Source organism: Bufo gargarizans, chromosome 6 (genome assembly GCF_014858855.1).
Source record: "Bufo gargarizans isolate SCDJY-AF-19 chromosome 6, ASM1485885v1, whole genome shotgun sequence".
Classification (NCBI taxonomy): domain Eukaryota; kingdom Metazoa; phylum Chordata; class Amphibia; order Anura; family Bufonidae; genus Bufo; species Bufo gargarizans.
Genome location: NC_058085.1, coordinates 355,911,773 through 355,925,000, shown reverse-complemented (window position 1 = coordinate 355,925,000; position 13,228 = coordinate 355,911,773). Strand labels below are relative to the sequence as shown.

Here is a 13,228-nt window from a genome sequence, read left to right as displayed (position 1 = left end):
CTTCCTAAGTCACTAACAAGAAACTGATATCATAGTCTGATAGTCTGCAATGATACAACTACAGTGGAGCTGCAGCCCGGTCATGGTCACTAGCTCCACAGGTACCCCGCCCCAAACTCATGACTGCTGTGAACTGAAAGGTAATAACGCATGCACAACTCTGCCCATTCAATTCTATGGTAGTTTAAAAAGTAGCCAAGTATGCACAGTCACCTCTCCATTCAGAGCTTCTACGTGGGTGGATGCCCGTTCTCGAGATATACCATATATGTCCCAGATGGGAATAACCTTTTAAATTGACGAAAATGTGCAGCCTGAAAGTGAATGATGTCAGTACATGGTAGAGCATTATTAGTATAATTTTTTTTAATTCTAGTTTAGATAACAAAAGTTAAAGGGGTAGTGCAGCCATTAATACCGATGACCTATCCTCAATCCCCGGCAACCCTGCAGATCAGCAATGAGGCGGTACTCCACCTTTATAATGGATGACCTACCCTCAGCTGTAACACTCGTTGAGTCTCTCCCACATCACGTTTAGCCCTTTGCTTGGGTAGTTAAAAGGTTTTTTTAAAGAACTTTATAGCTGATCGGTAGAGGTCCAACACCCAGAACCCCGTCGATCAGCTGTTTGAGAGGGCACCGGCGCTTCTGTGAGTGCCATGGCCTTCTCTCAGCATTTCCTAGGCCAGTGTCAACATGTTCATCGGTCACGTGGCCTGGGCGCAGATCAGTCCCATAGAAGTGAATGCGATAACAAGCACAGCCACTATACAATGGACAGCGCTGTGCTTGGTAAACACAGAGAAGGCCGCGGTGCTCACAGGAGCTTCAGTACCTTCTCAAACAGCTGATCATCGGGAGTCCCCGATGTCGGACCACCACAGATCAGTTATAAAAGTCCTTGAAAACCCTTTTACCTACCCAAGCAAAGGGCTAAACATGATGTGGGAGAGACTGGATCAGTGTTGCAGTTCACTTAAAGCGATAGAAAATGCGCTGTTTGTTGAGGACATAGTCTGCAAGAGAAATAGATTGCGGAAGGTTCCAAGTACAAATGACTACACTGTCCCATTTCCTCCATTCTCCCTTTTCCTTGACTTTGTGCACCAACAAGCCAAGACCAAATATGATTCTTGTTTTGACTTCTCATCGTTTGACACCTTATACCTTAAATCAGGTAAATCTGCCTTCCTTCACAAACAGAAAAGTACACCTGCTGCAATACACAAAAACATAGTATCCCCTGTAGACCCCTCACATAAAATTTAGAGTGCTGCAGAGACCGAGAAGACCTCAACAAAAGACCCGTGCTGAGAATGCCCTCTACACAAGAAACCTCACCCACTGATGAAGTGCAGAGCCTTCAAAGAAAACCCCCTTAGGAACGGCAAAACCTTCCTCCAGAAAAACCATATTTACTACAGATGTTGTGGATCAACTTTTCATCTTGAAACGGACTATACAACAAACGTTGTATACACAGAATGTGACAGCCAAGAGCATAATACAGCATTGCACCCAGCTCCATGGACGCATGCCCTCGGACCAGACCACAGAACATGAAAGGGAGGAGAAAGACAATACCTCCTGAAGGGACACCCCAGTGCACTCAAGTCTGTGGAAAGGGTCTTAGCTGCAGGTCCTGCTCCAACATTTGCCTTGTTTACCCCACTAGTCACAAAGAGACGGTGGTAAGGCTGTTTGCCTTATTTTATGATCAGAGCAACAGGTCCCTCACTAGCTCAGCTTTCTTTGAGATCTTCAAGAACAAAGGTCTTAATACTCACTTACGACTAGTACAGATGTGAGCAAAGAAACAGAGAGAAAACTTTCTGGTTATCAAATAAAATCCATAAATGACGATTTATCCCTGCCTCTAGCTACCTTGATCAAGTGTGATCAGATCCCAAACAACAGAGAGGAGATCCCTACACCAGAGGCAGCATTACATCATGGACATCTGAAAACCATAGCCCACCTAATCCTTGGACATGACCCAAAGGCTCACATAGTAGTTCTGTTTAGAAAATACATCATACGAGTCCATAAAGTGAGAAAAACTGGTAAAAAGCCCTCCCAATTCTCCATCGCCAGATGCCATCTTCCTAACAACAGGGAGCAATCAATAAAATGTTTTTCTTCACTCAGACACAACTTTCAAAGAATATGAAGGAACATTTCTTCTAATTCAGGAATAAGATATTTGAAAAAAGCCATGCAGAAGTAGCTTGACCCCTAAAAGAAAAGGAAGAACACCGATACCCATCTATTTTCAGTGTTTACTACCCTAAGAAACCAGGATAAATCCAGGTAGTATTCGACTCCCGCTCATAATATGAAGGAGTCTCCCTTAATGTTGTCCTTTTGACAGGACCAGACCTCAATAACACACTTCTTGGTGTCCTTTTGAGATTTCTCAAATAATTCATAGCCATTGTTGAGGATATACAGTTTACATCAAATGTTCCATTGTTTCCTAGTCAAAGAATGGAACTTTCTGAGGTTCTTCTGGTTTAAAGACACCGACCCTGCCAAGGTCATCATAGAATATTGCATGAAGGTACAAGGTTTTGGCAACAGTCCATATTCTGCAGTCGCTATCTACGGACTCAGACGATCGGGGAAGGTTAAAGGACCATGGACTAGACATCAGGCAGTTTGTTGAAGACTTGAAGTCACTTCTTTCCCCAGAGGCTATAATCAGCTTACTCAAAAGGACTCCTGTTCAAACCTTAGACTGCATAACAGGTCTTCAGAAAACAAAACTGTTATGGAGGCCTTACCCAGTCAAGATCATGGCAGTGATATAAAAGATCTCAAGACTCATGCATCGCAGAGCTCAACTGAGACATCAAGACAGACACCTTTATCTTTTAGGTTGACCAAGAACAAAAGGCCTTTCACACAACGTGGCATTATCTACCATAAACAGTCTATATGATCAGCTTGGGTTTGCAGCACCTGTGACCATCCAAGGTAAGGCTCTGCTCAAAGAATTAAATACAGATACATGTGATTGGGACTCCCCACTTTCCCCAGAGAAAGAAGCATTATGGTTAGTATGGAGAGACTCTCCAAAGTTTTGTCTAACCTAGACACACCTAGGCAATATGCCCAAATCCCTCCTACAGAGGTTCAGTCTAGGAAACTGTGATGCTTCAGTCAACTTATGCCCCACTCAAACATAAGGTGGACAGAACAGTAAGCTTTACTCCCGAGACTACTGTAACACTGCAATTCCCTGGACCTGTCCTCACTTTTACTATGCATGCTTTATAAAAAATGGGTACCCTATCCAGAATGCCGCTACCCAGGTCATTACATGCCCAGAGAATGCAGACTGTAGCTTTTCCAAACACACAAAAAATGATATTCTTGTCCCCCATTTTTGAACTTGTTGTCCTGTCCCACCGGCTCATACATGTCCACTCTACACCCAGGTACAGATGCCAGAGCTACACAGGTTCTGTGGAGTCTCGTATAAACGTACTGTATCTACACTACGTGCAGAATTATTAGGCAAATGAGTATTTTGACCACATCATCCTCTTTATGCATGTGGTCTTACTCCAAGCTGTATAGGCTCGAAAGCCTACTACCAATTAAGCATATTAGGTGATGTGCATCTCTGTAATGAGAAGGGGTGTGGTCTAATGACATCAACACCCTATATCAGGTGTGCATAATTATTAGGCAACTTCCTTTCCTTTGGCAAAATGGGTCAAAAGAAGGACTTGACAGGCTCAGAAAAGTCAAAAATAGTGAGATATCTTGCAGAGGGATGCAGCACTCTTAAAATTGCAAAGCTTCTGAAGCGTGATCATCGAACAATCAAGCGTTTCATTCAAAATAGTCAACAGGGTCGCAAGAAGCGTGTGGAAAAACCAAGGCGAAAAATAACTGCCCATGAACTGAGAAAAGTCAAGCGTGCAGCTGCCAAGATGCCACTTGCCACCAGTTTGGCCATATTTCAGAGCTGCAACATCACTGGAGTGCCCAAAAGCACAAGGTGTGCAATACTCAGAGACATGGCCAAGGTAAGAAAGGCTGAAAGACGACCACCACTGAACAAGACACACAAGCTGAAACGTCAAGACTGGGCCAAGAAATATCTCAAGACTGATTTTTCTAAGGTTTTATGGACTGATGAAATTAGAGTGAGTCTTGATGGGCCAGTCCGACTCAGACGCCAGCAAGGTGGAGGTGGAGTACTGGTTTGGGCTGGTATCATCAAAGATGAGCTTGTGGGGCCTTTTTGGGTTGAGGATGGAGTCAAGCTCAACTCCCAGTCCTACTGCCAGTTTCTGGAAGACACCTTCTTCAAGCAGTGGTACAGGAAGAAGTCTGCAAGGTAAGAAAAACATGATTTTCATGCAGGACAATGCTCCATCACACGCGTCCAAGTACTCCACAGCGTGGCTGGCAAGAAAGGGTATAAAAGAAGAAAATCTAATGACATGGCCTCCTTGTTCACCTGATCTGAACCCCATTGAGAACCTGTGGTCCATCATCAAATGTGAGATTTACAAGGAGGGAAAACAGTACACCTCTCTGAACAGTGTCTGGGAGGCTGTGGTTGCTGCTGCACGCAATGTTGATGGTGAACAGATCAAAACACTGACAGAATCCATGGATGGCAGGCTTTTGAGTGTCCTTGCAAAGAAAGGTGGCTATATTGGTCACTGATTTGTTTTTGTTTTGTTTTTGAATGTCAGAAATGTATATTTGTGAATGTTGAGATGTTATATTGGTTTCACTGGTAAAAATTGAAATGGGTATATATTTGTTTTTTGTTAAGTTGCCTAATAATTATGTACAGTAATAGTCACCTGCACACACAGATATCCCCCTAAAATAGCTAAAACTAAAAACAAACTAAAAACTACTTCCAAAAATATTCAGCTTTGATATTAATGAGTTTTTTGGGTTCATTGAGAACATGGTTGTTGTTCAATAATAAAATTAATCCTCAAAAATACAACTTGCCTAATAATTCTGCACTCCCTGTATATCGCCGTCATGGTGGACTGGAGAGAGAGAAAACAAGGTGAACACCTCCTGCACCACATGCAAATTAGCAGGCAAGTGTCCGCTGGGCGTTCCTGAAGTGTCCTGCCCCTTTTGCTGTATAACCGCCCTACCCTCGCCCCCTCTGCTGTTGCGTTCACTTCCACGTTCCATGACTATGACACAGCACCTAGCCTCGAACACTCTTCTTCATTTGCTTTTGTCACTCAGTAAAAGGATTGCTGGGCACGTTGATTTCTGCGTCATCAATCTACCATCCCGCCGTCTCGCACCAGCAGCCATTAGAATTATCTTCTTTGGCTGGTGTGCATAGCGTCCACAAATGACATCATTTAAGTGGATTATTGATCACCATGGAAAGCATGAGGGCCGTATTTAAAGGAAAACTCCTGCAAGGAACATAAGGTCCCCTTAAATATTTACTCCCGACCTACACTAAACAGCGCATTTAGTACATTAGCCTGTGTAAGTTAATAGTACACTGGCAGCTGTTAGGGCATAATGAAGTATAAGGTATTGTCATCTGGTAGCACTGCCGGCAGAGAATGCCGGGGATCGGCTGAACACAAACCACGGCATGCAGCAGCTCTCAGCATATTTGCCGGATTGCCTCTGGATCGCTGCCGGACTCCATTATAGTTAACGGGGCTGGCGGGCATTCTATTGCATCTGGAAGAAGTGGGAACCCGGTGTCAGAGCGGCGTCACTCATTGGGACCCACTCCTATCTCCAGAACGGACCCCCCGAAGTGAAGGCAAACACAGCGCATGTGCAGCCATCCTTCATTCACTGCTATGGGAGTTCTGTAAATAGCTGAGCGATGGCTTGGCTATTGCGGCAGTCCCATAGCGGTAAATGGAGAGCCTGCTGCGCATGCGTGGTGAGCTCACCTTCACTTCAGAGGGCCCGTGCTGGAGATAATAGTGGGTCTCAGAGGTGAGACCTGCACCTATCTGACACTGATGGCTTATCCTAGTGATATGTCATCCATGTCCCGGAGGGCTGAAAGAATGAATGAATTAGTGTGCTGCTTAGAGGAGAACTTGTGTGCCCTAGACTTTTCTTTCGGCCATCTTTAACCAATAAAGGGGTCACCCGGTTCGGTAAAGTCAAGCAGCTCTCCACACGGGCAGACTCCAAGATTGTCCACAGCAAGCAGCATTTCAATATCAATGTATATGTGTCATGCTCGACTGGGCAGTGATCTCCAACCTGTGGCTCTTCTGCTGTTGTGAAACTACAACTCCCAGCATTCCCTGATAGCTGGAGGCAACAGCTGCAGAGATACTAGTTGGATACCACGTACTAAAGATCTGCCGGTAGGAATCCAAGGCTAGCACTAGGTTTTCTGGACCTTATGTTTGAATCAGCCCCACTGTCCGTCTGTGTAATCCTCGGCTGTGTGACGCCCTCATCTCTTGTCATCATTTAGGATTTCCCCCCCCCCCCACCCCACACTATTTAAGGCCTCTTGCACACGACCGTATGGCTTTTTCAGTATTTTGCAGCACACTAAAAATGGATCTGCAAAAAATACGGATGACGTCCGTGTGCATTCCGTTTTTTGCGGAACGGAACAGCTGGTCCCCGATAGAACAGTCCTATCCTTGTCCACTATGCAGACAATAATAGCACATGTTCTATAGGCTACTTTCACACTGGCGTTTTGGCTTTCCGTTTGCGAGATCCGTTCAGGGCTCTCACAAGCGGTCCAAAACGGATCAGTTTTGTCCTAATGCATTCTGAATGGAAAAGGATCCGCTCAGAATGCATCAGTTTGCCTCCGTTCCGTCTTCATTCCGCTTTGGAGACGACACCAAAACGCTGCTTGCAGCGTTTTGGTGTCCGTCTGATGAAACTGAACCAAACGGATCCGTCCTGGCACACAATGTAAGGACTCGTTCACACGAACGTGTGAAGGCCGTGCCCGTGCTGTGGACCGCAAACTGCGGTCCGCAATGCACGGGCACTGCCCTTGGGGCAGGTGCATGGGGATCGCAGACCCAATCACTTGAATGGATCCGCGATCCGTCCATTCCGCAAAAAGATAGATCATGCGTTTTTGAGGGACCGCGCGTTCTCTATTTAGGAGGTCAAACCTCTTCAATCTTGAGGCTTCTAAGGCTAGGTCTACATGACGACATTTGTTGCACGACATTTTGTTGCACTAATGTCGCGCGAGAATTTTTATAATGGCATTCTATGGTGTCGCACTGCAACATGCTGCGACTGCGACGCAACAGTCGCAGAAAATCCATTTGAGATGTATTTTTCTGCGACTCTTGCGTCGCAGTCGCAGCATGTTGCAGTGCGACACCATAGACTGCCATTATAAAAATTGTTGCGCGACATTGGTGCAACAAAATGTTGCACTACCAACGTTGCAGTGTCGTTGTGCCCCATCTGTCTCGCGACAAATGTCGTCGTGTAGACCTAGCCTAAGATTTCTGACACAGGCAAGAATATCAGGTCCCCACTGATTTACTTGCATGTGTCAGAAATCTTAGATGCCTCAAGATTGAAGAAGAGGTTTGACCTCCTGAATAGGGAACGCGCGGTCCCTCGAAAACGCATGGTCTGAACCGTGATCTTTACCCACTTCACAATTGGGAACCGCTGCGGCAATTTTTGTCATACGGATTGGGACTTTTTTTCTTTAATCGCAAAAAGATAGAACTTGCTCTCTCTTTTTGCGGTGCGGAAGTAGGGAACGGAACCCTGTAGTTCCGTTCCGAATCGTTCCGCATCTCCGGATTTGCGGACCCAATTTTGGCAGGCCTCTTTGAAAAAGTGCCCATTAGGACATGTTGCATTTTTTTGCCGGACGGACTTGCTGACAGTTTTTTTTGCAGCCTCGTTGTAATGAATGCGAATTGGATGCGGATAAACAATACGGTCATGTGCATGGGGCCGAAAAGTTGTACGTTTGGTGCATGCCAAGAAAAAAAAAATTGAAACTGATCCGTTTGTCCGTATGACAGACAGACGGATCCGTTCTTGCAATGCATTTGTGAGACGGATCCGGATCCGTCTACAAATGCTGTCCGATTGCCAGATCGGCAGGCAGTTCCGGCGACGGAACTGCTTGCCGGAACACTCTGCCGCAAGTGTGAAAGTAGCCTTACTGTCATTTACAGCAGCAACTGGTAAGCTATTATAGCGGAAATGTGCCAAAAATTGTAGCGCCCTTGCACACTTCCTGGAAGCAGGCACAGATTTCAGCCCATGGATTGGTAAAGATCTGACGCGTTTATGTCCAGGCGTGCACCGCTTCATCCATGGGGCACATCTCATGTTGATGTACTTAGGTTCCAGACGTGGCTAACGTATGAACCGCCCGCCTGTCGTCCTTACGGTTCTCGGGCGGAATCCCTCGGAGAATACCAGGTACCTCTGTACACCTGTGTGTGAAATGGGAGGCGTGTGGAGAGGGGCCCTATGGGCGTCCTAACATAAGTGTGCCGTCTCATAGCTCACTAGGAGGCAGACGGATGCCAGACCAGCGCCCTTTTGACAGGTTCACATCTGGACACGTTTTTTTCTTGACAGCGCTGAAGAGCTCCTGCCCCGCTAGAGAGTGTACGGTATACACCGCAGAACACAATGTAAGTGAATTGGCGATAGTACGACCCCGCCCGATACATTGTTACTGTTTACTGTTTAATAAAATACACTAATGTATCCATCAGCGCCAAACAATACACGTAATGGGCGCTCTGTGAGCAGAACTATGAAGGAAGCACCGGAGAAAAATCTGGGATATGACATTAAGGCCTCATGCACACGACCGTTTTTTTTTTTACGGTCCTCAAAAACGGGGTCCGTAGGTCCGTGATCCGTGACCGTTTTTTCGTCCGTGGGTCTTCCTTGTCTTTTGGAGGATCCACGGACATGAAAAATGAAAAAAAAAATCTAAGTCAAGTTTGCCATTGAAATGATAGGAAAAAACGGACACGGATCACGGACACGGATGACAATCTTGTGTGCATCCGTGATTTTTCACGGACCCATTGACTTGAATGGGTCCGTGAACCGTTGGCCGTGAAAAAAATAGGACAAGTCATATTTTTTTTCACGGCCAGGAAACACGGATCACGGATGCGGCTGCCAAACGGTGCATTTTCCGATTTTTCCACGGACCCATTGAAAGTCACAAACGGCACAACGGCCACGGATGCACACAACGGTCGTGTGCATGAGGCCAAAGGATCGGTCATGGAAGGGGCTTTTCTACCTTAGTACATAATGGTACAAGCACTAGGATAATCCTATTGTATAACGTGTAGCGCCCCCTTCAGGTCTGACCTAGCGCTACGCAGGCATCGGAATACAACTCAACCCTCGGGCCGCCTGCGCCGATGTGGAATACACGCGTTTTTTCAGCACGGATTCCCGCGTGGTGCAGTACCAGCAAAGCGTGAGGTTAGAGAATTCTCATGTAAACTTTGCAGACATTTTCTATGCGGAAATTGAGCTGCGGTATCCGTATGCTTGCGGCAAAGGGTGAGATCTGCGGCAAAACGATTCAAATAAGCACAAAAAAAACTGGTTTGGGTGCAGAAAGGCACGGAAATTAGCGCAGCCCTTCTGCACATATACCGCCACCCGGCTGCAGGTACCCCAGGGCCAGTATCACACGAGGGTCTTCAGTCCAGGAAACACGCTCCGTGTAAGGACTGTATTTCCTGCACTGCTCCTCTGACGTGAATTCGCAGCATCCTAAAGATGTATGATGCCATGAATTCCCATCTCTCCGCAGGTCTACTGAACTGTTGCCACGGCATTATTTCCGTCCAGTCCAGTAGACCTGCGGAGAGATGGGAATTCATGGCATCAAAAGCCATCAGGATGCTGCGAGTTCACTTCAGAAGCGCAGTGTTCAGTCTGGGAAGAACACCTCCCACATGAAGCGAGTACACTCGTGTAATACTGGCCTGAGTATCTTCTGAGTGACAGCTGGCCACACAGACAGGATAGCCGTCGTGACTGGTGGCATTAAAGGGATTCTGTCACCAGGTTTCACCCCTGTCAGCTAAAAATATGCTGATGTTCAGGGCCTCATCAGATTCCTAATGTGGGCTTCTAAATGTGATCCGTAGCCTTATTTTGCTAAAAAAAAAACTGGTTTTACTAACCTGTCACTCAAAGAAATAAGGTGCCCAAGGGGATGTCAAGGGATAAAGGTGCCGGCCGCACCCACCGCCGTTCGTGACCAGCGCCGCCTTTCCAGACTTCTGCACCGCCTCCTACTCTCCCTCCCTCCCCCCTCCTCCTGCTGCTGTAAGATCTCGCGCGTGCGCACAGGGCTCTGAGAGGCTGGCGCCAGAGTGCAGGTCATACCTGGGTTGAGCGAAGTGCCGGCGCATGCGCACTTCGCTTTAAGAAGCCAAATCGAGAAGTCAGCACGGGCGCATCAGGCAGAGCCCTGTGCGCACGCGCGAGATCTTACAGCAGGAGGAGGGAGGGAGAGCGAGAGGCGGCACAGAGGATTAGGAGGCGGTGCAGAAGTCTGGAAAGGCGGCGCCGGGCACGAACGGTGGCGGGTGCGGCCGGCAGCTTGGATCCCTTGACATCCCAGTAAAAACTGTTTTTTTAGCAAAATAAGGCTACGGATCACATTTAGAAGCCCACATTAGGAATCCTGATGAGGCCCTGAACATCAGCATATGTTTAGCTGACAGGGGTGAAACCTGGTGACAGAATCCCTTTAAAGGTGTTGTCCGAGTTAAATAAAAAACGATGGCAGCAATATCAATTATACGAAAATAACCGAAAAACCAACCGCTTTCCTCCCTGCTGCTTCCAGCAATGCACTCCAGGCCTTCTCACCGCTGAAGCCACTCAATGGCCTCAGGTATGACATTCTGCACACTGCTGAGGCTGCACAGTGACCACCACTGCCGTCAGGAAGATGACAGCAGCGCGGAGAGCCGAGGGGCATCACTGGGAGCAGCAGGGATGAAAAGGGGCAAGTATCTAATCAGGCATGTTGAGATCAAATAGCCTAATCCTCCCCCCAAGATCTGGAATCAGGAGAAGCCAGGACATGAGCCCACACACTAGATGGATGACCGGTCCTGCTGACATCAGGGGGTTCGGCTAATGTTACTCTAATGTGTATGGCAGACAGCTATTTCTACCTGAGCTGTACAATGCCAGTCTACGGGCACCGCCACTGCTGGGCTGCACAATGCCAGTCTACGGGCACCGCCACTGCTGGGCTGCACAATGCCAGTCTATGGGCACCGCCACTGCTGGGCTGCACAATGCCAGTCTATGGGCACCGCCACTGCTGGGCTGCACAATGCCAGTCTACGGGCACCGCCACTCCTGCGCTGCACAATGCCAGTCTACGGGCACCGCCACTCCTGCGCTGCACAATGCCAGTCTACGGGCACCGCCACTCCTGCGCTGCACAATGCCAGTCTACGGGCACCGCCACTCCTGCGCTGTACAATGCCAGTCTACGGGCACCACAACTCCTGCGCTGTACAATGCCAGTCTACGGGCACCACAACTCCTGCGCTGTTCAATGCCAGTCTACGGGCACCACAACTCCTGCGCTGTTCAATGCCAGTCTACGGGCACCACAACTCCTGCGCTGTTCAATGCCAGTCTACGGGCACCACAACTCCTGCGCTGTTCAATGCCAGTCTACGGGCACCACAACTCCTGCGCTGTTCAATGCCAGTCTACGGGCACCACAACTCCTGCGCTGTTCAATGCCAGTCTACGGGCACCACAACTCCTGCGCTGTTCAATGCCAGTCTACGGGCACCACAACTCCTGCGCTGTTCAATGCCAGTCTACGGGCACCACAACTCCTGCGCTGTACAATGCCAGTCTACGGGCACCACAACTCCTGCGCTGTACAATGCCAGTCTACGGGCACCACAACTCCTGAGCTGCACGATGCCAGTCTACGGGCACCACAACTCCTGCGCTGTACAATGCCAGTCTACGGGCACCACAACTCCTGAGCTGCACGATGCCAGTCTACGGGCACCACAACTCCTGCGCTGTACAATGCCAGTCTACGGGCACCACAACTCCTGCGCTGTACAATGCCAGACTACGGGCACCACAACTCCTGCGCTGTACAATGCCAGTCTACAGGCACCACAACTCCTGCGCTGTACAATGCCAGTCTACGGGCACCACAACTGGCGAGTCCAGGCCTAATGACGGACATTCTGGTTAGTAACATGTAACCAGTTCTATTTAGTCTTAGGTGCACTACCAATCCCAGCACGTCATCACACAGGGGCGGAGGTCAGGCTTCCGATGAGGTCTGTACACGGACAGATTTCACAGCAGTCTTACAGACCACTACTGGACACAGGAGGATGTCGCTGGCTGGGCTGGAACTACAAGTCTCAGCAAGTTACTCCAGTGCAATGGATCTCAGCCCAGTCCCATAACTGCTGCATCATACACCCTGGAGATTTTCAGATGGGACGGCACTACAACTCCCAGCATTGACTATAGAGTCTTAAGCGTCTTGCAAACTGCTGTTCTCTCTAGCCCAACAGGTACTACAACCCCCAGCATGCCACATCCTGAGAACCAAGGCCTGCTGCCTCCCGCAACCAGTCCCACTATGCCATCCCAGTCCCAGACTGAGACAACCTAGGCCTGCCGGGTGGAACTACAACTCCCAGCATGCTAACTTGGCCGGTGGTGGCAGCCTTGGCCTGCTGGGCACTGTAGTCCCCTCCTTGCTGAAGAGCCACAGGTTGCTCGTGCCCGCTGCAGGAGGCCACTCATCACCCCTCACCTCATCCTCCAGCAGTGTGGGGAGAGGCTGGAATTCATAAAACTCTTTGCCACCTCCATCTTCTTCTTCTCCCCCCTCGTCCTCGTCGTCCTCCTCCTCCCGGTAGTATTCGGGCACCTCCACCTCCTCCATCCCCGCAGACGCCAGCACCTGTCCGTGGCCGGCAGCGCTGCCAGCTCCGCGACTATCACTCGGCCAGATTGTGCTGCCGCTGTGAAAAATTGTTGAAAGCGGCCCCTAGTGCGCATGCGCCGCGGCCGATCGCTTCCGCATTTCGACTAATCTCAGCGTCTCTCCCGTCACCTGGTAACGTGACGTTACCAGGGCCCGCCTCCCATACCGTTAGGTTAGATCTACAGCGCCCTCTGGAGGTGCTAATGTGGATCGCAGAATTTAGCGGTAGTTGCGGTATTTTGCCGC

General features: G+C 48.7%; 1 protein-coding gene across 1 annotated transcript in view; it reads right to left on the bottom strand.

Moving 5' to 3' along the window:
- Positions 1–13,026, bottom strand: part of KNDC1 (kinase non-catalytic C-lobe domain containing 1) — a 113,087-nt gene extending 100,061 nt beyond the window's left edge. The window contains 1 exon segment of the mRNA XM_044298019.1: positions 12,809–13,026. Coding sequence (XP_044153954.1) covers positions 12,809–12,940 — 132 coding nt within the window. The 5' untranslated portion in view covers positions 12,941–13,026.
- Between the last annotated feature and the right edge of the window lie 202 nt (positions 13,027–13,228).